At 34.5% G+C, this 24,373-nt stretch overlaps 1 protein-coding gene and 1 non-coding gene across 3 annotated transcripts; both read left to right on the forward strand.

Annotated features, from left to right (window-relative positions):
• The first annotated feature begins 288 nt into the window (after positions 1–288).
• Positions 289–362, forward strand: TRNAI-AAU. Its single transcript has one exon. It is a non-coding gene; the product is annotated as a tRNA-Ile (tRNA).
• A 491-nt stretch (positions 363–853) lies between these two features.
• LOC106770186 (tripeptidyl-peptidase 2) lies at positions 854–23,543 on the forward strand. 2 transcript variants are annotated; one of them, XM_014656012.2, is made up of 34 exons: positions 854–1,219; positions 2,450–2,528; positions 2,627–2,700; positions 3,445–3,554; positions 3,659–3,739; positions 4,212–4,298; positions 4,634–4,776; positions 5,327–5,477; positions 5,556–5,678; positions 5,824–5,907; positions 6,009–6,196; positions 6,310–6,484; positions 6,582–6,703; positions 6,799–6,878; positions 7,746–7,804; positions 9,425–9,579; positions 14,803–14,981; positions 15,538–15,650; positions 15,716–15,886; positions 16,376–16,501; positions 16,619–16,719; positions 16,792–16,909; positions 17,366–17,445; positions 18,124–18,196; positions 18,600–18,685; positions 18,757–18,808; positions 18,885–19,019; positions 19,164–19,235; positions 19,894–19,986; positions 20,183–20,278; positions 20,427–20,525; positions 21,346–21,438; positions 22,065–22,301; positions 23,050–23,543. In XM_014656012.2, the coding sequence occupies exons 1-34, from the start codon at positions 1,015–1,017 to the stop codon at positions 23,206–23,208; spliced, it is 3,999 nt and encodes a 1,332-aa protein (XP_014511498.1). In that variant the 5' UTR covers positions 854–1,014; the 3' UTR covers positions 23,209–23,543. The 2 variants fall into 2 exon arrangements, with proteins under 2 accessions (XP_014511498.1, XP_014511503.1); XM_014656017.2 differs by having other exon boundaries at positions 22,098–22,301.
• Positions 23,544–24,373: the final 830 nt, after the last annotated feature.

Below are 24,373 nucleotides of genomic sequence, written 5' to 3' on the forward strand. Positions count from 1 at the left end.
GTTAATATATTAATACGAAGTGATTGTTTTCAATTATTAGTGTAGTGCGTTTTTTTTTTTCGATGAATTTTCTTAAATATACTTTTCTTTCATGTGGTGTATAAATTGAAAAATAACATGAAAACTAGCTAAAGTAAATATTATTGGAAAGTATAATGAAAAAATGTGTCAAAGTTAATGACTTTTTGCATGAACCAACGCAGTGTGAAAATGTTCGAAGCACTAATTATGAATTAGTGAATATTAATTTTTATTTATAAACTAATAAAATGAATAATAATCAGCAGTGGCCTATTAGCTCAGTTGGTTAGAGCGTGGTGCTAATAACGCCAAGGTCGCAGGTTCGAGACCTGTATGGGCCAAGAATTTTGCATTTTTTTGAAATTTTTGATTTTGACATATAATTTGTAACTTCGATTAAATCGAAATACCAATATAATCATTAAACTATTTATACTATACTATTTTGTCCTTTAATCTCATCCATTAAATGCGTTATAGTGATCTAAATTGATGTTGAAACTATAACTTCACTTTATTGTTATGGAATTCATCTGATTTTGTTCTATATATATCTAACCACCTTAATCTATTTTGTAAAAAGGTTTGATTTGATTTGCTTATTTAATGCCAAAAATATCTGTTCGGTTGAGATCACCATGATTCTATTCTACCCACATAATATACAAAGCAATAATTGAAAATGTAAAATTAACTTATTTATTGATTTCTCTTTTCAATTATACACTCGTATACATGTTTCTGTATTGCACAAAATACGACCACGTCATCTCTTCATGCGAAAATACCAAAATACCCTCACTGTTTATTCATCGTAACGAAACCAACACCCGACACGCAATCCAGACTCTCATCACCATCTCCATTTTCATCACTCCCGAGGCTCTGACTCTCGTACAATACACTGATCGCTCTCGCACATACTCACACACACGAAGAGCTTCGAGCTTGGAGAGCTTCGCATCGAAACGCCGCCGTATCTTGCACAGGTCAATGCCGTGCTCTTCATCCACTTCCACCATCACCGGCGATAACAGCAGTAAAAAGAATAGAGATGGTTCTTCCTCTCTGCGCGAGTTCAAGCTGAACGAATCCACTTTCCTAGCTTCGAACATGCCTAAGAAGGAGATTGGCGTCGATCGTTTCCTCGACGCTCATCCTGAGTACGACGGTCGCGGCGCTCTCATCGCCATCTTCGGTACTCTTGCGCCGTTGACTTTCGCTCCACTCTGCGTTCTTCGTCGATTTTTTTTGAATGTTTTAGAATTCGGATGTTGAAATGTTTGGAAATGAACAATCGGAAATAATCCTGAGTTGAGGCTGTATTTGAGAGTTCGAGTTAAAGTGTTGTGTGATTAGTATGTGTTATATTATATTGAAGTTTTGAGACTGGAGCTAATAAAAACTAAGATGCGTTTCGGTTTTTTGTTTTCGGATTAATTGTGTGTTTGGTTCGCATTTGTCGTGGACTTGATGAAAATAAATTGAAGAAATGCTGAAATTATTGAAATCTGTTTGTTTTGGAATGGAAATGATTTGATTTAGTTATGTTCATTTGTGTGATTTGGCGTTTGGTTATTGTTCCTCATGCACCTATATCGCTATATCCTTAGGAGTTGAGGTGAGGGGAAGGTTAAATACTCTTTCTATCCTTCGACAAAATCGTGACTCGGACTTATGTTCTTACACGTCCAATAGTCTCAGACCCGATGTTGCTCCGAAACAATTATATAATGTTAGGATTCTATGTGTGATTTCGATAGAAATGAGAATGTTGGACAACTTAGAAGAAAAAGCATAATTCCATAGGTTATGGGTTGAAGTTGGTGTCTATGCTTTATATGGGTTTTACTTGATTGTCATTGCTACTGAATCTCAATTCCCTTGAAAGACCCACAGGGAATCCGTTGAAGACTGCAGACTGACGAGAGAACCTGTTTGGTAACCATGTTGGATTGGTAGGGCTAATGAAGTGTTTTTCAGTGCTTTAAGAATGTTTTGTTCGTAAGGAGTGTTGGTGATTAAGATTTTGTGTTGGGTCAGCATTTATATGTCGGGGATTTGTTGTCTTTGAATCTTTAGTTGTTTTTCTGCTTGGGTTTAGTGATGAAAATAAACGCTGTGTTCGTCCCAAGCTATTCTTGCATATTTTCCATTTTTTATAGTTTGGATCCACTTTTCTTGTTTTTTTAATGGAAAGTGCGTTACTTCGATGTTCCGTCTAGAGTGTAGAGTAATGAAAGTAACCTGCACATTTTATATTTTTGTTGGCTCTGTGCCCATCTAATCTGCTGATGCTACTAGAATGCCTTTTAGAATAATGATTATGTTGCTTATATTGTTATGCATACTTTTCTTATACTATGACTGCATTTGTTAACTCTATATATACCAAATTTGTTCAATAATTAGATTTGCATGTTTACAGATTCTGGTGTGGACCCAGCTGCTGATGGATTACAGACAACCTCAGATGGGAAGCCAAAAGTTCTCGACGTCATTGATTGGTAAACATAAAGTACTTTATGTTAGATTTTAGCTGATAATTCTTTTATTTGTGTACTGGTTTCTCAATACATATAGTGGTACTTTTTTGTTTCCTCAGCACAGGAAGTGGTGATATTGATACCTCAAAGGTGGTGAAGGCTGATGCTGATGGTCATATTGGTGGGGCTTCAGGTTAGTGATTTTGGATGAAGCTAGACAAATATTACAGTGACTAGGTCATCCTGAAAGCAAATTTATACTCTTGATCACGTATACATTAACGAAGTGATTTATAGGATACCCTAGTTATGAGACAAAGTTCGAATACAATGGCCGGATTGGTTTTGATTTTGTTCTATTGATTTGGATTTCAGTTCTGTAAAATATTATTCTGAAACAGTTTTGAAGAAAATAGTAATCATAAAAATCTGTTTAGATAATTTTTTCCCAGAGTAGTTATAGGATATCTGTTGTTTAATTACAACCCTTCTGTTGACGAGGCAGTGTTCCATTTCTTTTTATTATTTAGGATCATGGTTTTTTTTATGCTTACAGAATAATGATTTGAATACTATATTTGAACTGTTTTGTTTTCTTGGTTTTAAATTTCCTACCTTGTTATATTGTTTTAAAAAATTAAGATAAGTAAACACTTGTCTGTGATGTTTCATTGATTCTTTATTATTTCAGCCAAAAGACTCTTACTGAAAACAGAAACCAAACTTGCCCTTAAAGTTTCCTCCTCCAACAAATCTGATGAAGCATTTTGTTTTTCTTCTTTTCTGTCTGCTGTTTTTGTGTGAATGCATGGATCTACTACTCTGGTGCCTGTTTCTTTCCTTTTCTATTTATTCAATTTTGTTACTCTAGGGAAATGAACCATTGAATTATTAAGCTCGTGTCTATGGTTCAATCTTCCTGAAAAATATTTTACAGGGGCATCATTGGTTATCAATACATCATGGAAGAATCCTTCTGGTGAATGGCATGTGGGCTATAAATTGGTTTATGAGTTATTCACGGAAACTTTGACTTCTCGTTTGAAGGTTGTATTGCAGTTTTATGAAATATTTTAGTTTCTCTTTAGGCTTCATGCTTCTGGTTACAAAATCTAATTTCTGTTTTCTTCTTTTGAATTTTCTTTTGGCAGAAAGAAAGAAAGAAAAAATGGGATGAGAAAAACCAGGAGGAAATTGCTAAGGCTGTAAAACAACTTGCTGACTTTGATCAGGTTATTGGAAATTTTCTTGATTCTTACCAGGGCTGTAGAACCTTTAATTACGTATAATATACTTATAAGACTTAAACATTTTGTTTAGTAGGCATGGCATATTGTGGGCGCAAGCTGTTTACATCTTCTCTTTTTGTTATTGCACCTTCCTACTTGTGTCACGTTGATACATTAATAAGTACTGCATTGGTGTATTCTCTTAATGTTTCTACTGGAAGTACTCATCAGTAGTGCCTCTGTCTGCCATTGTCTATTATGCTTTATTTTTTTTCCTTCTGGATACTCATTTAATGATTGAAATTTGTTGAGTGGCTGCTGGTTTTTTTTTTTTTTTTTAATTACTAGATGATTTTATAGATGATACTGTTAATTTTATGGATAGCTATCTTGCTACGCTAGATATGATGTGTTTGTTTTTATTTTTGTATATCCTTCTGTTTCTATATAACTGAAATCATGATACATTTTCTAGAAACACATCAAGGTAGAGGATGTTCATCTTAAAAGGGCTCGGGAAGATATCCAGAATAGACTTGATATTCTGAGAAAGCAATCTGAGGTGAGTGCTGAGCACGTAATCTTTCTTGTTACTCTTTGGTAATCTGCCTTTTCCTGTGCTTGAAATAGAAAATAAATTATTGATTTGATTTTAAAGTGTTATAGGACATCCATGAGTGGTGGAATGAAGATGATATAATGATTGTTACTATATGAAATAATATTGGATAAATCTTTTTCACTTTGCTCACACATAATGAAGCTCTTGTTCTCTATCTCGCTTGTCTAATCAAATTAAGAGAAACATTTATACTTGAATTGTATTTGTGCTCCCATCACGATTTTTGTCAATTGAAATTCCTGGATTTGAAAAGGTGATGCTGTTTCATGATTTAGAGCTATGATGATAGAGGGCCTGTCATAGATGCTGTTGTCTGGCATGATGGAGAGGTTTGGAGGGTTGCCCTTGACACACAGAGTCTGGAGGATGATCTAAATAGTGGAAAGCTTGTTGATTTTGTGCCTTTAACTAATTATAGGTACATTTAGTTCCGAGTGTTAATTTTTATTATAAATCTTAGGCTTAGTTGTGTTAATATTCATTATAATATAAATTTTAATCTTAGTTGACATCTTTTGTCTGGAGATGTCTCATGAAATTGGAAGATACTTTTTTGGCTACAAATTTCCTACCACAAAGGACCTTCAGTTTGATTGTCACTGCATGCAGCCCTTGGTTTGGAAACCTTGTTCTATTGATCCACCCTTGATTTCCTGATATATTTCTACAACAACAAAGTGCTACTACAAAAGTTGTATATATGAAAAAATGATGCCATCCTTTAAATATAAAGACATTTTTCCTAGAAACTAAAAAAGGAACTACTTAACAAGTGAATTGGAAGAGCTTGGTTTCCACCTTGACTATAATTAAGATGTTCTTGAATTAATTTTCTCTGTCATGGAAGAAAATAAACTTTTGCTGTTTATCTATTGAAGCAATTGATGTCATTTTTGTTTCTATTAAGTAGGGTACACATTGAATTCATATATGGTTCCAATGCTAATTGTGACCCCCCGTTCTTTCAGGATAGAGAGGAAGTATGGTGTCTTCAGCAAATTAGATGCTTGTACATTTGTTGTTAATGTCTATAATGATGGGAATGTCTTGAGTATCGTAACAGACTGTTCTCCACATGCCACCCATGTTGCTGGTATAGCTACTGCCTTCCACCCAAAGGTACAGATATATAATTTTATCCACATAGAGCAATATTCTTACGAAGAATAGCCTTTTGATATACAATATTGCTTTCAGGAGCCCTTGTTGAATGGAGTTGCACCTGGTGCACAAATAATATCTTGTAAAATTGGGGATTCTCGCTTAGGTTCAATGGAAACAGGAACTGGTTTAACTCGGGCACTGATAGCTGCTGTGGAGGTGCTTCAAACGTTTCCTTCTTTAGCTGATTATCCTGGATAGTCTGACTAGAGAAATATGATTTGCCTTTGATTTTTGTGTGTTTTATGAACTGGGTTTGTTTTTTGGATGTTATAATGATGGACGTTCTACATTTCCTTTTCAGCATAAGTGTGATCTTATCAACATGAGTTATGGTGAAGGAACATTACTACCAGACTATGGGCGCTTTGTTGACCTTGTGAATGAAGTATTTTCTTAGACTTGTGATTTTAGTTGGGCACTGATATCATTTGCATGTCAGTTTCGTATTTTCTTAAGTATTTGATATTCTTGTTGTTTTACTTGTAGGTGGTGAACAAGTATCGTTTGATATTTGTGAGCAGTGCTGGTAACAGTGGACCAGGATTGAGCACTGTTGGTGCACCTGGTGGTACTTCCTCAAGTATCATAGGTGTTGGTGCGTATGTATCTCCTGCTATGGCTGCTGGTGCTCATTGTGTTGTTGAGCCTCCTTCTGATGGGCTTGAATACACTTGGTATATTTGCTTCCCTGAAATCTTCCTGATTGAATGACTTCTTATATCCTTCATCTTTACCGTGTTACTTATTATTTACTGTCATTATCATTGCATATTTTTGATGGATGCAGGTCTAGCAGAGGACCAACAGCTGATGGAGACCTTGGTGTTTGTGTGAGTGCTCCGGGTGGTGCTGTTGCTCCTGTTCCCACTTGGACTCTGCAACGGCGTATGCTCATGAATGGGACATCAATGGCATCACCTTCAGCCTGTGGAGGAATTGCATTGGTCATAAGTGCAATGAAGGTTCTTACATGTGGTTCTTTTGTAGCTTTTCTTATGTAGTTGTCATTATTTGCACATATATCTCTAGTTTTTCTAATGTGAATTGATCTACACACAGGCTGAGGGAATTCCTGTGAGTCCATACAGTGTGAGGATAGCACTTGAAAATACTGCAGTCCCCATAGGTGATTTACCTGAGGATAAATTATCCAGTGGACAAGGGCTTATGCAAGTTGACAAGTTAAATAATTTTCCCAGTTTTTACTTCAATGGACATTTTAGTAAAATAGTAGTTATTTGACATTTATTGACTTCAATCATATACTCCTGGACAGGGCTTTTGAATATATACAGAAGTGTCAAGATGTTCCATGTGTTTGGTATCAAATAAAAATCCAGCAATCTGGAAAAACTAGTGAGTCTCTATCATTACATTTTACCTTCTCCTTATTTGACCAAATAAGGGAAATATATTATCTATTGTCTTTCCCTTATATTTGTGACTGTAGAAAGTGTAGTGTGTCATTTATGTACATAAGATTAAAACTAGTGAGTCTCTATCATTACATTTTACCTTCTCCTTATTTGACCAAATAAGGGAAATATATTATCTATTGTCTTTCCCTTATATTTGTGACTGTAGAAAGTGTAGTGTGTCATTTATGTACACAAGATTAAAACCATTCATGCCTCTTTAGCTTACGGGATAGTTGGTGTCTGATTTCATCTTAAGGCCAATTGGCATTAAGTGAAGTTGTCTAACAAATATATAAGCTGGCACTTCAAGACCTGGGGCAGGCGAAGTGTGACTTTTCCAACACTTCCCCCATCCACGGATGTCTGCCAAATTATGACACCATGTTAGATTTCCTCTTAAATCCAATTGTCATTAAATGAAATAGCCTAACATGTATATAAGCCACGTTCCAAGACTTGAGGCAGGTGATGTGGGACTTCCCGATGGGTGGCACATTAAATGATATCAAATCTGAGTTCAATCGTCATTCTTTTAATAAGAGTCTCTGGAGCCTAGCCTACCATGTGTGACTAAGGGTTCTCATGTGAGGGGTGTGTTAAACATAGAATCATTTGCATGCTTTCACCTAATAGATTGTTGGTTCATGCCCATGGATAAATAATCTAATTACTTAGACAACTTGATGCACTATTAGGATTAAAAAATTTTGAATTGAAATTAAGAAAGTTTACATGAAACTTGGCTTGGAGGAAAAGCTACATGGTAGACAAATATCTGATACTTTTGTATGATTATTAATGGCAGATCCTTCGTCAAGGGGCATCTACCTTAGGGAGGCTAGTGCTTGCATGCAATCTACTGAGGTGAGATCATTGATAAATTTGTAGTGCATTACTGCATTGTTGATCACAATGATCGAGTCTTATCTTTTAAAAACCATTTACTGATGATTTGTACTTCGATCCAATATTGGTTAACTGATACAGGAATTGTACCAATGAGGAAAAATTGAAGAGTTAACAGTGCTACTATACTAGTTAATGTCCTTGCTAAGATGAAAATGAAATAACAAATTAGGGTCTGTGGCTTGTCTGTTGGTGAAAAGTTGATGAGTTATTGTTCTGAGTTTTTTTTTTCTTGTTTTGTTTAAATTTGTTTTCTAATACAATTCCACAATATGTTGCTATCAATTTCTTATTAAAAAATGTATTAAGTTTTGAAAATTGTTTTCAAAGCTAATAGTCTTTTTTCAGAAACAGAAAGTAGAAACACCTAGGGAGATGTCTTGTTATTCTCTTTCTGTTTTCTTCAAGTCAGGATACAGACTTATTAACAAATGTTAGAAAGGTCAGAATTGTTTTTGAAAACAATAATAATGACCTATGAGTTTCTACAGTTGTCAATAATTTAATAATTCTAATTCCAAAATTGTACAACCTACATTGCGCAGTCTAATTATATATGTAGCATATGAATAGGAAACATTAATGAGAACAATGTTAATCGCCCCACTCTCATCCCTACACCCATCAAGTGCCTTCTGGAAGATATCTGCTACTTGTTAATTTTGTTTTCCAGATATAACATGCAGTATGCATAAGTGTTAGCTTAATTTTTTTCTCAAACAAGGCTTTTGCAATGCTTTCAGTTTGTATGTGTATTTGGTGTATTTTGTTTGGAGAAAAGCATGCTAGGAGCTTTACTGTATTCCTTTGGTATATTTGTTGTCTCTAGGTCATCTAGGATGAAGTAGGTTTTGTACATTCTTGGTGGGGTTCTGCTCATGTCTTTTTTTGGGTGGTTGTCATCTGGTCTGGGGGGGAAGATTAACAGGACGTGTTGCATGTTGCAGTGCATGTTTCTTGTTCTTAGGTTTTCCTTCTCCCCACCCTCTTTTATTCCAGTTTTGATTTTGTTGGTTCTTGGGGATTTCTTATCTTGTGCTTGTAGTTTTATGTCATAATAAATTTTTCTTTTTCAACCTTACTGTTCTTGAACAAACTGGCAGTTGACTTTTAAGTATTCAATTCTTTTTTCATGACACATGGGGTTTAAGGCAATGGCAATGTTAACTTGATTATTAGACCCAAGTTTCGTACAGAGGGTCCATGAAATGCAATCTCATCAAGTAGGTGGTTATTAGTCTGGGATAGTGGTGCATAGTAGTTGACCTCCAAAATAATGTGGTATAATGCTGAAAAGTGATACATTATTTAATTGTTTTGTTGAATTTCAAATTAACAGCAAAATGCCAAACATAATTATCACCAAATTAATTTGGCTGACTTACCGTGGAATAAGTTTTTTGACAGATATATTACATACTCCAACTTTTACAAATATCTTCTCTTGTCATTTCTGCTTCTTAAGTTATTCTACTTCTTAAAATTCTAATATTCTCATCAGCTACTTGTAAGTTTTACTGTTGGTCCTCTGAATTCAGTTAGTTATTGTTTCAAACTTTTGGTTGAACATATTCACAGTGGACAGTGCAAGTTAATCCAAAATTTCATGAAGATGCTGACAACTTAGACGATTTGGTTCCATTTGAGGAGTACATTGAATTGCATTCTACAGAAGAAACAGTTGTGAAGTCCCCTGACTATCTTTTGCTCACTCATAATGGTCGCACCTTCAAGTTCGTGTCCTCTATTTTGCCATTATTTTCATTTGTTTGCATATATTGCCATAATTTTATGTAATTTTGCATTGAATGTATTGATAGAATGGTCTTTGCTCTTGCCTTCTGTTTTTGGTGATAATCAGGAATTAATACACTCCTGATTTTTGTTATTTCAATATTAATATAATTTATGAGATATGTGCTGATGTTTCTGTTGATCAAATTGTTTCAGTTCTGTGTCTTTAGCTTTATGTGTTAATATTTAAATTTTGTATAGCTTTTTCATAATGAAGTTATGAGCAAAGGTTTCTGAACAAGATGCAAACACCTTTCTTTCTCTTGGTTTATCTCTATGCTAATAATTTCAAGTATGGATTTTGTGAGGAATTGGAATGATTTTCTTTACCTTGCCTATGAAGCAATTTTGCTTTTGTTATCATAATTTTGTTCACGGCATGTTGCTCAATCAATTATCAAATATAACCATTTCATGGTACAACTTTACTTGTATAATAATTTTGAAGTGGTCACGTTACTGCCTTGCACAACCTTGTGATTTTAATCTAACCAAGATGACCACAAGCTCATCCACATAATGCGAGCTTCAAAGATCAATAACTAACACCCATAACTTGGGAGTGAAAACAGGCGCCTTAAAATTTCCCAGGATTTCAACAATAGAAATGTTAGCAGCACATTCTATCTCACTAGTATTGGTTGACAATTTATTAGAAACTATAAAACTATAAGTGGGGTTTAGTAAAATACAATGTGATAGGCACATTCGGTCAATTATAAGTGTGTTGCTAGCATTCCTCTTTTAGCAACACTTCTAAAAGTACTAGCTTATTGAACTTCTAACATATTAGTGCAACCTGTTGTAATTTGAGATAATATCTTTTAGAATCTTCCTAATTAGAGAAAATAGATACATAATCTTTTATTTTATTTTATTTTTTCAAGATTTCCTAGTTTCCCTATTTCCCTTTTTAGGAGAATTAGATTATTACAAATAAAGGGTATCAGAATGTATTTTTAATGACTTGAATAATAAATCAGTATTATTTTCCACATGGTATCAGAGCTTGTCTGATTCGCTTCCACTGTCTGCCGGCGGTCGGCCGTCATGGCCGCCGGCAGCCACCTAAAAATCTCTTCTTTAACATCTATTTTAATGGGTTTCAATTGCCTTAGTTAAGTTCTAGCCTTTTTTTTTTTTTTTTTTTTTTTTCTTTTCAGTATTACCCAATACAGAGAATTTGTTTGAGATAAGAGTGGGATTCGAACCCATTCCCTTTGGGACCGAAAGTCTCTCTTTTGAATAATCCAAGAAAGGCATAGCCTTCGCTGCTTTTTCCGCTGTGCACCGCCGCTTTTCGCCGCCGTCCACCGTTCGCCGCCGACCACCGTCCACCGCCGGCCACCGACGCACTTCCGACCGGTGACCAGCAGATCTGGACCGTCTCTTCAAGCGACGGCCAACCCCGCTGGAGTCAAGACCAGACTCCGCTTAACGCGCCTCCACGCGTCGCCTTTCTTTAGTGTGTCTCGGGTGCGTGTTTGTCACGCGCCGCTGTCCCGGTGTCGGAATCGCACCGCGACTCTTCCAGTCGACTCGCCGGACCTCCTCCTCTCTGTTCTGACCCTCCATAGCTGCCATTGCTACCATCTTTGTTGCTTCACAAAATCTTCTTCTTCCTCGCAACACACTTTCGCGACGGGTTGACGAGGATCCATCTCAGGCACGAGGAGGAGAGGGTGTCACCTCGCGTTTCGGCTGATCAAAGAAAGAGACCCTAGTTCTCTGGCAATGGGTGTCGTCCTGATGTTTTTGATTTGGGGGCAAAAGGCTTTGGGCCTGGGCCGCATTTTTTTCTTCCTGCCACCACGCGCATTCCTATTCACACCCCTTTCATTGGGTTGAAGCCCGTCTGCATTTGGCAAACAAAGAAAGAGATTGGGCATTGGGCCCATTTCGGTTCTGCACCTCCAACTTTACTGCTGCACCGCTATCTTTGGTCAGCCGCCACCGCTGCAGTCAGTAGCCACCGCTGCAGTCAGCAGCCACCGCTGCAGTCAGCCGCCGTCGCTGTCGTTACAGTCAGTTGTCACCCTACCTCTACTGCTTCCGCTATTTTCTTCTCCATCCTGAAAGGTGCCATCCAGTTGCACATGGAAATTGATCTGATGAAAAATTGTGAAGAAGGCCTTTGATTCCAAATCTGTAGGGGGCCTTGGCCTTCCATTTTCCCTCATTGTCCGTTTCCCGAACGTTTTTTTGGTGATGAGTGGTGGAAGATCGTCATCTTTTGCCTCTTCCCCGGAGGATTTTTCATCCTCTTCTCCCGACAAAGCTTCTTCCTCTTCTTTTCCATGCCGCAGAGAAGATGTTTTTTTACGTATCTAAAAAAGCAGTAGGTGGCTCATCCAGAGGGGAAGGGCACTTCTACTTTTGATAAGAGCTACACAAAATTGTGTTTCCAGAATCTGGCCTAGCTATAAGCTATACTTCCAGAGTTCAATCTGACCTAGCTATAAGCTATACTTCCAGAATTTGTTTTAGGGGAAATATTTTTCAACCCCTAAAGAGAACTTCCTTCTTGGGCTAAAGTTTAGCCCGTACTTCTTGTGATACAGTGTGAAGTATCACCATTTAGGAGTAGTCCAGTAGAGACCTATGGACCTCCAACCTGTCTTTGGCCTTTTGATGCCATGGTGTTTTTTGGTTTTTGCCAATGCTTTGTTATAACAACTCACTCGAAGTTGTTCTTTGAGACTGACCGCTGAATTGACTCTTTCATAGTTATGGGATTCAGGTTTGTCCCTCGTACGGATCGGTTCTCACCAGTTCTTCCACCTTCACGTTCTGCTATTCAGTCGTGAGGAGGAGAAAATTCCATCCCCTGCAGGGCAGTGTAGTCCTTGCAGGTTTGTTGTTGTTTGCCTCTGCAGGACAGTTGTTTCCTGAAGGCCTCCAATATGTTTAGGGCAGTTAAATCCCTTGAAGGTTTGTTGCTGTTTAGGGTGGTTAAGTCCCTACAGGTTTTTGGCTGTTAGCCTTTTAATTCCAACCGCTGTAGGGTAGTGTAGTCCCTGCAGGTCTTTTGCTGTTTGCCTCTGCAGGACAGATGTTTCCTGAAGGCTTGTTGATGTTTAGGGCAGTTAAGTCCCTTGAAGTTTTGTTGCTGATCGCCACTATTGATGGCAATTGAGTCCCTGCAGTTTGTTGCTATTCGCCACTGCAGGCCCTTCATCTTTCTTGCAATTTGGTGCTGTTTGCTGCTGCAAGTCACCATCCCGAAGTTGAAGTTTGCCCTTGTCCATTGCTGTCCAAGTTGGTTTATTGGGTTTATTGAGTTTGTCTATTCCAAGCTTGGTTCATACTATATCTAGTATGATCCAGCTTGAGGGGGAGTGTTGTAATCTAAGATAATATCTTTCAGAATCTTTCTAATTAGAGGAAATAGATACATAATCTTTTATTTTATTTTATTTTTTCAAGATTTCCTAGTTTCCCTATTTCCCTTTTTAGAAGAATTAGATTACTACAAATAAAGGGTATCAGAATGTATTTTTAATGACTTGAATAATAAATCAATATTATTTTCCACGTAAATATTGAAGTTTACCATTTGAACATTGTTGAAAGGGAGAGACATAGATGGAAGAGATGCTGAAAATTGCATATTACTAAACAAAAAAAATTCCGTTTTCTATACGCAGATGACAATAAATATGATATTCTTATAAATCATATTATAGTAAGGTATTCCCGTAACAATAAAGATCTAACTAAATAAGAAAGATATTAAAAATGTAGTAAATTCTAAGAGACCTGTTAAAAGAATTAGTACAAATCAAGTCATGGAAGGTGGTACCTTTTTGTACCATGTTGAGAAGAGAGAAACCAAGGCAGAATATGATGAATTATGTGAGGTCTATATGCACAAGTTTTCTTATTATAATAGAGAAGGGATATCATAACAAGGAATACAATTGATATATAATAATGTGAAATATTTGCAAGATATTTCTTTATCAAATCATATCATATCTCCCTATATAATGTATTAAATCATATCTTCAACATAATCAAATCATATCTTATAGAATCCCCCTCAAGTTGAAGTATATGTATCAAATGAGATGTCGAGGGCTTAGTAAACTTGTCAGCTAATTAGTTGCTGGAGCTGACAAAATAAGTAATGGCTAAATTAGTAGATATTTCCTAGACATGACTTTCTCTTGGTCAAAGTGACAATCAATCTTCAATAAGTTTTGCTCTTTCAAATCATATTTTTAACACTCTCTTTAAGCCGGAACACATGTATTGAGTCAAAGCATGTTAAAAATATTTAGAGGACATTAAGAATATTGGAGAACGAAAATGCATAGCTAACACGTTGATTACCAGAAAGAAAAAAGTGTTCATAGATTGCAACGACAGCTGGAAAGCAAAATTACCAAAGGAGCTCATCATTTACCTAAAAGGAAAAACACTCTCTAGACACGGTGATTGCTGAAAAGCAACAAAAAATGGTCAGAGAACACATTGGTCGACGGAGAGAGAAAATGTTAAAATGTATAAAACCTTGTTAGGGTGGTAGACTCTATTATCTTCTTAGAAACTAGATTTAATCCTTTAACTTAATACTACAAAATCAGCTTTGAAAGATGAAGTTTGAACATATATAATATAATTTGGTTATATCTTTGGTGGTGATCATTTGAGATACTTGTACATATTCTAAAATAATATCTTTAGATACTTTTTATATTTATAACTAGGATCGCTTTGGGCTTACCAATAAAACAATATTAAAATTGTTTGAGTAGAAAGATAAAGTAACTTTTGCCTGTTAAAATATATCCACAATTTGTGCGAAGTAGAAGTTACTAGTTTCTACCTAGTATAATTGGCACAGGACAAGCAATGCATGAGTGTTTTAGTGGAAAATAATTATTATTTTTTAATTAGAAAGGNCTAAAGTCTAACCAAACAATAGAAATTCAATTGAAACTATAGAATTAGCAGTCTGTTAAAAGTAGTTTACAATAATTTCAAAAAGACAATATCATGGTTACAACTTCATCCTGAAGGAAAATTCACTATGTTGAATTAGAATAGAATTAGGACAGATATCCTTTTTTTAATGGTTATTTGACTTAGTTTTTGTTAAATAATGTTAATTTGTAGTTACATTTTCTTAATGAAAATTTGTTTTCTCCCGTTTTCAGTGTAGTGGTCGATCCTTCCAATCTTTCTGATGGTCTTCATTATTTTGAGGTCTATGGTATTGATTGCAAAGCTCCATGGCGAGGTCCTCTTTTCAGAATTCCAATCACCATAACAAAGCCTAAGGCTGTAACTAACATGCCTCAACAAATTTCTTTTTCAAAGATGTTATTCCAGCCAGGTGGGCATTAGTTGATCAAATTTATCTTCATGCTTCTTTTCGTTGGTGTCCTACTAAGGTTTTAAATCTGGGATCTACATGCATGTAATGTGTTATAATTGTAAAAATAAAATAAGGAGTTGATCCTACATAATAAGGAATATCTAGATTATATATGTATTATCACGAACATTTTTATTTAGTCTCTTATCATGCTTTTGTTATTAGAGGATATTAAATTTCCACTATTTATTGTATTGATTCCTTTTTCTCAATGTAAATAAAGCACCCATGTTATGTCATAAACACGGATTTAGTTGAATGTTTCTCTCTTCCCTAGAGTTTAACATAATGCATAGCCACCAGTGGGCGAGACTTAGGAAGGAGATGCTCCTACTTATTTAGTTAGACTACTTTTATATAGATCTTATTCNTGTTTGGGTGAGCGCTAGTGTAGCAGAAGGGTCATACATAATGGCCTAATCCATATACTAATCATAGACCAAAAAATGAAGTGCATATACTCAAGGAGTTTAAAACTTTCAGTTATTTACATTTTTGTTTCTTGCTTTACTAGGCCATATAGAAAGAAGATACATCGAAGTTCCGCATGGTGCAACTTGGGCTGAAGCAACAATGAAAACCTCAGATTTCGACACAGCAAGAAGATTTTATGTGGATGCTGTTCAGGTATGACTTGTGGCTTGAAACTTTGTCAGATTATGGTAATCTTGTTGACACATATTCTATACCAGCTGTGCCCACTGCAAAGACCTTTGAAATGGGAGACTGCTGTAACTTTTCCTTCTCCTGCTGCGAAAAGCTTTGCGTTTAGGGTAGTAAGTGGTCAGACATTGGAATTAGTCATTTCTCAGTTTTGGTCAAGTGGCATAGGGAGTCCTGAGACTGCGAGTGTGGATTTTGAGGTAACAGAATTCTTATGAAGATATTTTCCCGCTCTCTGATATTTGGATAGACTATGCTGTTTCTTTTTTGACAAAATGAGAAATCTTCTACACTTTGAATTGTATGGCACATGATGATTTTTCCTATTACTTATAGTAGTTGATGTTAGATGCATTTCTTTATATCACCTTGTTTGTGTTGTGTGATGATGGTTGATATTTTTTAATTTTTCATCTATATAACAAATCAGGAACTTAATTAACAACTGTTAAAAGGTGAAGGCTGTTGAAATATCTCATGAATAAACATGACTTTTTTCCTTCGTCTTGATACAGTATCTCTTTTGTTGCCCTTTCATATATTGAAGTCTATGAAGAAAGCATAATTGGATCTCTTTCCATGAATGATTTGTTTGGGCTTCATGTGTGATTTCTTTTATTAAGTGGGATATGGTGAGTTATTTCATTCTGCACTGAAGATACAATTCTACTGTCTACACTAAATTCCAGGTTGTGTTTCACGGGATAAAAGTCAATCAGGATGTTATACTTGATGGTAGTGATGCACCAGTTAGGATTGACACTGAAACACTACTGGTATCTGAGGAACTTGCACCTGTGGCAATTCTGAACAAGGTTATCTTTTTAACGCTACTTTTCTGTCCTTATATTTATAATATCCTGTTATGCTATGCTGTTGATTTGAAATACAAATAAGATTTACTTGTTTTCGAATGTGTTCTAAACTTTCAGGTTAGGGTACCATATCGACCAGTAGATTCTAAGATTAGTGCACTTTCAACAGATCGTGACAAACTTCCTTCTGGACAGCAGATACTGGCACTGACTTTGACGTGAGCTATAAGTTTTTGTCATTTGTCTTTAGATAGTGTGGATGCTCTTTTCTCAGTATCCTGATTTTGCAGCTACAAGATCAAATTGGAAGATGGAGCTCAAGTAAAACCTCATGTACCATTGTTAAATGACCGGATATATGACACTAAATTTGAGTCCCAATTTTACATGATTTCTGACTCAAACAAGGTATATTATACCTTGTAGAAAATCTAAATTGTTTAGGTTAGATATTCTTTTGCTCATTATTATGAATAATAATATGCATTTAGCTTGGGTTCTTATATAGAAATTATGATTTTTAATTTTTCAAATTTTTTTTGGACTGATTACAATTTACTAATAGTCAGGTTATAAAGTAGTGGGATTTATAACCTATTGGGTGAGAATGCCAGTGTAAGCCTGTAATGGGCTTTGCCAGATGATATTTGTTGTTTTTGTTGTATTCCAACATCTTTTCTATTTGGGTAGCTCTTTCACATGTTTGGAAATACTTTTCTCCAAGGAAATTATTGCATATTCTTTTTTAGCTCCCGGAGAAATCTGGGAAAAAAAAATAAAATGTCCCTCTAAAATTACATATACCGTGTTTGTTTATGATATATTTTATATATCTCATGCTTTATCTGTTCTTCTGATTTATAGCGCATATATTCAAGTGGAGATGTCTATCCAAGTTCTTCAAATCTTCCCAAAGGAGAATATACTCTACAGTTATATTTGAGGTATATGTCTTTTTCTTAGCATAAACCCGGGACGAGAGTGCACATACTTCTTTGTTTCCGTTGAAGCTTTGAATAGACCTGATGGCATTACTTGACTTTGTAAATTTTGAAATATATTTAAATTCATTGGTAGCGGATGAATGCTAGTAGTGAACTAATACTGTTAAGAGAACTTGAAAGGTTGATTAATTTATTATACTTCTAATAAGAAAGCTTGCATAGCACAATTTGAATGTTTCTTGATTCATAAAATATTTATGCATAAAAGATCATTCAACTTAGTCCCTTACTGATAGAATACCAACTGAGCAGAATTCTTAAATCACACAAAATACGTACAATACAGCTTTATATACATCCGAAGTATGAGGAGACAAAACAACCACTTTTATCTATATTCCCCCTTATACATACCTTTAATAGCATTGAACATCTCCTTACTTTGTTGTAAATTGTTAACATGACGGTTATTATTGAACATATTCTAATAATATATAGCTGCTATGATACTTATGATTAAACCTAATGTAATAATAAATTAGCTCCTATTTTCCACCAATAACTGCCAAAATGAGAGTTATCATTACACTTGTATCTAATAAAACATCAGGTCTCACGATTGTTCTCATTGGTTCCCATCACTTGCATTCATAATAGTTTATAATTTATTTGTTTCAGGCATGACAATGTGCAGATTTTGGAAAAGATGAGGCATTTGGTGCTATTCATTGAGCGAAATTTGGAAGAGAAGGTAGTTTATCATATCAATTTTAAGTATTTCACAAATGGACAATTGTTACTGAAGTCTAGAAGAGCTTTTCAACTATAATTGAAGGTTTTTGAAGTAGCTTTAAGAATGTAATTCATGATAAAATTAGGGTCGAGGCACATAAATCTTATCAAGGGGAGAGTTTTGAAAATATTTATTTTAATAAATCACGTGGCAGCTGTCTTACACAAATATTCTCGAAGTTATATAATTCTCCAAATATTTGACACTTGTGTTTGAAAATAATTTATTTGTAGATGCCTTTATCAAAGAGTGCTTCTGCTGCCTAGCTGTAAAAAATTCCGTATGGACCACTAGAATTTAGATTATAAGTAGTCTTTCTATCTGTTGACTGATTTTCTTTTTTATGTTTTGATTGTTTTAGGATGTAATACGGTTAAGCTTTTTCTCTCAACCTGATGGCCCACTGGTGGGAAATGGTTCATTTAAGTCCTCATCACTAGTTCCAGGGTATGTGAGTAGGCTTGTAGCCTTGGTTTAAATTTCTTCGTGTAATTGTGTTGACTTTTGCTTATTGGCAGTATAAAAGAAGGGCTATATATTGGTCCACCACAAAAAGAAAAGCTTCCCAAGGTACATTGTTATCCCCTGTCAACATTTCAGATATTTCTACTGACAGTATATAACGGTGTTTGTAAAATTTCTACAGAATTCTCCACCCGGATCTGTATTGCTAGGGACAATTTCATATGGGAAGCTATCATTTGCTGGTCAGGGAGAAAATACAAATCCTGAAAAGCACCCTGCTTCGTATACGATTTCTTATATAATTCCCCCAAATAAGGTCACTCTCTGCCTTATAAGTTACTTTCACATCCCATACTCATAACTACTATTTGAGCAAGCATTGAACTGTGCTGTTGTTGCATCAACTATCATATCATATGTAACTAAGGCTAATGTCTAATTACATGTTTTCTTTTGAAAGATTGACGAGGACAAGGGAAAAGGTTCTTCCTTATCTTCCAAGAAGAACGTTTCAGAACGCATAAACGAAGAGGTACTATGAAAAGTCATACATTGGCAGAAGAACTTCCTTTGGTTATTTGTTTCCTGTTTTTACTTAAGGTTCAATTCATGCTCTTTTTGCATAACTTTTCTTAAGGAAATTGTGTTCTATTCTATATTTGCACCTTATAAAAATTCAGCATTTGAAATATTAGTAAATGAATGTGAACGAGGATTTCTCAGAGTTTCTTGTTGAACTGAAGTTTACTAGTACGCCTATGACTGACTATTTTATCACTGAAGTTCACCTTTCTTGATTCAAATCAATGGCATTTTATAGAATATTTTCTGCTTGTTGATAATGTATTTGAAAGCTCGTATTTTAGAATATTTCATTATCTTAGATATTAAATTATAAATTGGTTATTCACCCAGTTTATTTAATAATTATAAAAAGGAAAAATCTTGACTGAAATGAGTGAATGATGCATACACTTCTTTCTTTTATGGTCAAGTGATGATAGCATTTAAATGCCTTTACCATTTAAGTGGATCATGTATTTATATTGTATATTATACCTCAATATTGTAAAACCCCTTTGTACTTTAATTATGCCTCAAATTTGATAGAATGTTGTATACTCTCTTTTAAAGACTTTAGAATGTTTATCTCATGTTTTGGTGGTTCTTTAATTTTACTTGTCCATCAGGTAAGAGATACTAAAATAAAAGTTCTAGCAAGCTTGAAACAAGAAACTTCTGAAGAGCGCTCGGAGTGGAAAGAGCTATCTGCCTTGCTCAAAGTCAGTACATACAATTTTGTCCAAATTTGTGTTTTGCCCTCATTTTATTTTTGTAGTCCGACAGTAATTGGATTATATTCTTTTGCAAGATTTTTTTTCTCTTTGATGTTTTTCAAATTGTAATTGTCTCTATTTTCTGATAAATTTAATTAGTTGTCCATTAACTAGTGCATGAATATGTTATGTTTCCTTGCAGTCAGAATATCCAAAGTACACTCCATTACTCGCAACCATTTTGGAAGGTCTAGTTTCTAGGAGTAATGTCAAAGACAAAATTAATCATGATGAAGAGGTACTTGACTCTGTCACTTCACAATCCCATCCTTGCTACCTTAATTATCTTAGTAATGGTTTGAATCCTAATGGGCTTATACGGAAAATTTATCCTATTGAAGTTTGTGCTGTTGTCAATAAACTAAAAATATGATTGCAATTTTCAGGTGATTGGTGCTGCCAATGAGGTGATTGACAGTATTGACAGAGAAGAGCTGGCAAAATTTTTTGCACTAAAAAATGATCCTGAAGAGGAAGAAGCAGAGGTTCACAATCTTGTCTTCAATAATTGTTATTTCCATCGCCCATTTTGAATTGGTTACTAAAGAATAGAAGATAGGCAGAAATCACCGTATGTTATTGCATGCATATAATCTATTAAAAGTAAATTAAGGGAGCAGTTACAGGTCTTAATGAACTAATTGTAGCCCATCAGCTAATTACAGTGTCTTGAGGACAATTGTCCTACAGCTACTTTATATGTTCTGAAACCAATAATTATTAACATGTGCTAAATCCTTCGGTTAGACTGGGTTATATTTGATGGAACTGCAAAATAATCTTATGTATGTTAACTGTTTAATCAAGTATGGAGATCTGATTACATATGAAATGTGTACATACTCAGAAGTTCTTAAATAGTATGTATGGTATAGGGACTCTGTTGAAAAGACTCAAATAGTTACATTCCTGTAGATTACTTTAAACGCAAACATTGTATAAATTATTGTGGTGTTATTTCTATACAGTGATGGAATCAAATGTTAACATTGCTCTTTACCAAATTTAGTATAGAAGTTTATTCTATCTATGTTGATAAATAAATTCTTCACTACTTTCACTCTGCATTGTGGTACTGAAGCTACATTTCAAGAGAGGTTTCTGTGAATGCTCGAGTGCACATAGCACTCAGCATGCGTGAACAAAAATTATATAGCTTCTATTTACAAGAAAAAAAAACTGGATTTTTTTCTAATAGCCAATGCTTGATAAAGTCCTATCGTTTCCTAAGTATATATATTATCATTTCCCTCAGTGCCTATTTGCAACTTGTTGGCATTTATTGATCTTTCATTCTCGCTACAGAATATCAGAAAAAAGATGGAGTTAACCCGAGACCAATTGGCAGAGGCACTGTACCAAAAGGGGCTTGCGCTGGCAGAGATTGAGTCTTTAAAGGTTTGTGCTTCTTTATTATTTTTTTCTGGTCAGACTCTTTAAAGCAATTATTGTACATTTTCATAAAAAAATTAAATACACGCTAAACTAAGTGAAGAAACATGCAGATATTATTAGAGAAGTCTGTTCCATTTGTCATGTTAGGCTAATAGAGAGTTGTTTTATTTTATCCCAGTAGCTATTTGAAGTAGTGCTCTCTTATATAATTATTGAAAATATACCCAAGAATAGGAAATATCCTGTAATGTGAGGTGACAACTTCAGTATTTTTCTTTTGTGCGTATCAAATATTGAGATATCCAGTTGTATTTCCGTGTCACCGCATCATATTAATGAATAGGACATTATGGTAGAATAAAATGATTAAATCCCATTGAATGTCTATCTAAAACTTTTCACTTACTGTTGATACTTGTTAAATTCATTATCTTATGTGAAACTACAATTCTCATGGGCATGATATTTATGGGATTTTATTACCCGCATTTTCACATACAGTCTCCTTGGTAAGTTTACGTTGAGTCATCCGCACTATTTTTGTGATGAAAATGTGGAGACCCTCCTTAAATGCGTCCCAGTTCCATTATGATAATGGTAACATTTAATTATTTTTTTACCAATAAAAGTTGGCAGACTTGACTTGGTGTATATTGTCAAAGGACGGAGATAAGTCCCCAACTTCGGCTGCAACAGAAGGGGCAAAAGGAGGCTTGGACAAAAAACAATCTACAGATGATCGCAAAGATTTGTTTGAAGAGAATTTTAAAGAACTGAAGAAATGGGTTGATGTGAAGTCAGCTAAATATGGAATCCTCTTAGTAACACGAGAGAGGCGAGCTCAAAGGCTTGGGACAGCATTGAAGGTATTTATTTATTTTAAGTCTTGCATCGGTTGCTGCATGTAACTAACTAATAATATCTTATGGCACTGTGTCTACTTGGGTACGACACCCGGCCCTATTGTTTGATCCTAGGTGAGATTTATTAAGTAGTCTGTCACGTATCATCAATATTTTAAGACTGGACTAATTGTCGAATTAGCAAAGGGACATCAATGGTTTAACCATAGTTAAACTAGTGCAATATAAATATTTTTAATTTTATTATATATTACAGTAATAAACTAATATATTAATAAAAGAATACTGATTTATATTTAATCATGAACAGGAATCATACCTTAAAATGAGTTCAAACATGTTTTAAAGCCATATTAGCCAGTCCTTTGAAAAAAAAAAAGGTAAAAACTAGAAAGAATGTCTCCTGGTTTTACGGACGATATCCTTTGAAAAGAGAAAAAAATAAAAGCTCAAAAGGATGTCGTCTGGTTTTGTGGTATGAATCGGACACTCAAGAGAGTCAGTTTTTAGGTCTTGGGTGAAATTGACTCGTATGATCAGTCCTTTTCATCATTGCGTATTTTCCTAGTCACAAAACTTAATGAGATAGGTGATTATAATTATTATTAGGCAATCTATAATAATGAAGTTACTCTTGCGTGTCTTCAATGCAAGATAGGTTTTATTTTGTTGATCATAGGTTATAAGTGTAAAGGGACTTTGGGTTAGGTAAATCACCAACAGCTTCTGAAGCTCTTGTCCCTCGATTCAGGTACTGTGTGACATAATTCAAGATGATGCAGAGCCTGCCAAAAAGAAATTCTACGATCTGAAACTGTCTTTGCTTGATGAGATTGGATGGACACATTTAGCTACATACGAGAGACAGTGGATGCATGTGCGTTTCCCTCCAAGCTTGCCTCTTTTCTAGGAGTTTGGAACTTTGTCCTTTCCTTCAATATTTAGCATTTAAGGATAATTTATGTAAAATTATTACTCCTTTTACTGTGTGACCTATCGTTTTTCTTTTTGTGGCCATGTGGACATTGGGATTTCAAACATGACTTGGGAGCTTTGCCATTTAAGTCTATTGCCATGCCTTCAGTGTGGCTGCCACATCAAAGGTACCACAGTTCCCAATTACTTGTAATAACTAAATAAAGAGCTTTTGCATTTCCTGTACCTTTTTTTCTTTTCAATTTGGAATCTAGAGTATCTAAAGTGACTCTTATAACTATTGAGTAGTTTACTTGGAGAGTATTTATATCTTCACCTTGTAGTTTTTTTTACCTGATTATAAAATTAAATTATTTAAATTTATTATCTTAAATCCTTTAATTTCATCTTCTTTATAATTGAAGTTTTTATTTCTATTCTTTCTATTTCTTTTTATAAAAAATTAATTTAGATATATTTTAAATTCATTATTTAATCTCATGTTACAATAAACTAAAATGTAATTTAATATATATTTATATTTTTAACTTAATAGAGAATATAATAATATTTTTAATTGTAACATCATTTTAATTTAAAAAATGAAAAAAAAAATTGAATTTATTATAAAATTAATATAAAAATTATTCTATATTTTTGTGAGTCTTGGCGCTCACATTGGTGGTTTATGTCCCGAGTCGACCATGGTTAATCAGAAATTGGTCTATGGCCTCAATGGTGGTAACTCAGTTTGCATATTAAACTGGAATTTATTCTTATACCTCCACAATTTTTTCCCTACATATCCATAAATTCTTATATTTTAGATAGTATAATTTAAAATATAAATTTTGTATTTTAGAATATATAACTAAAAATGTATTTTTTTTATTTTGTATTTTAAAATATATAACTTAAAATACAATTTTTTGTATTTTGAAAATCTAAAATCTGTTTTTTATTTTATATTTTGAAATGCACAATTTTAAATATAACAAATAATATTTGAAATTATAAATATTGAAATATAAAAATTTACGAAAGTGCATATTGAAATGATGAAAGTAAAAGAAGAAATGGCCTAACTTTGAGGATAGTATTAACTACCAAAGAGAGAAAGTGTTGGGTTTTTCTTATATCTTATCATTTTCTTCCTACAT

This window comes from Vigna radiata, chromosome 1 (assembly GCF_000741045.1).
Source record: "Vigna radiata var. radiata cultivar VC1973A chromosome 1, Vradiata_ver6, whole genome shotgun sequence".
Taxonomy (NCBI): Eukaryota; Viridiplantae; Streptophyta; class Magnoliopsida; order Fabales; family Fabaceae; genus Vigna; species Vigna radiata.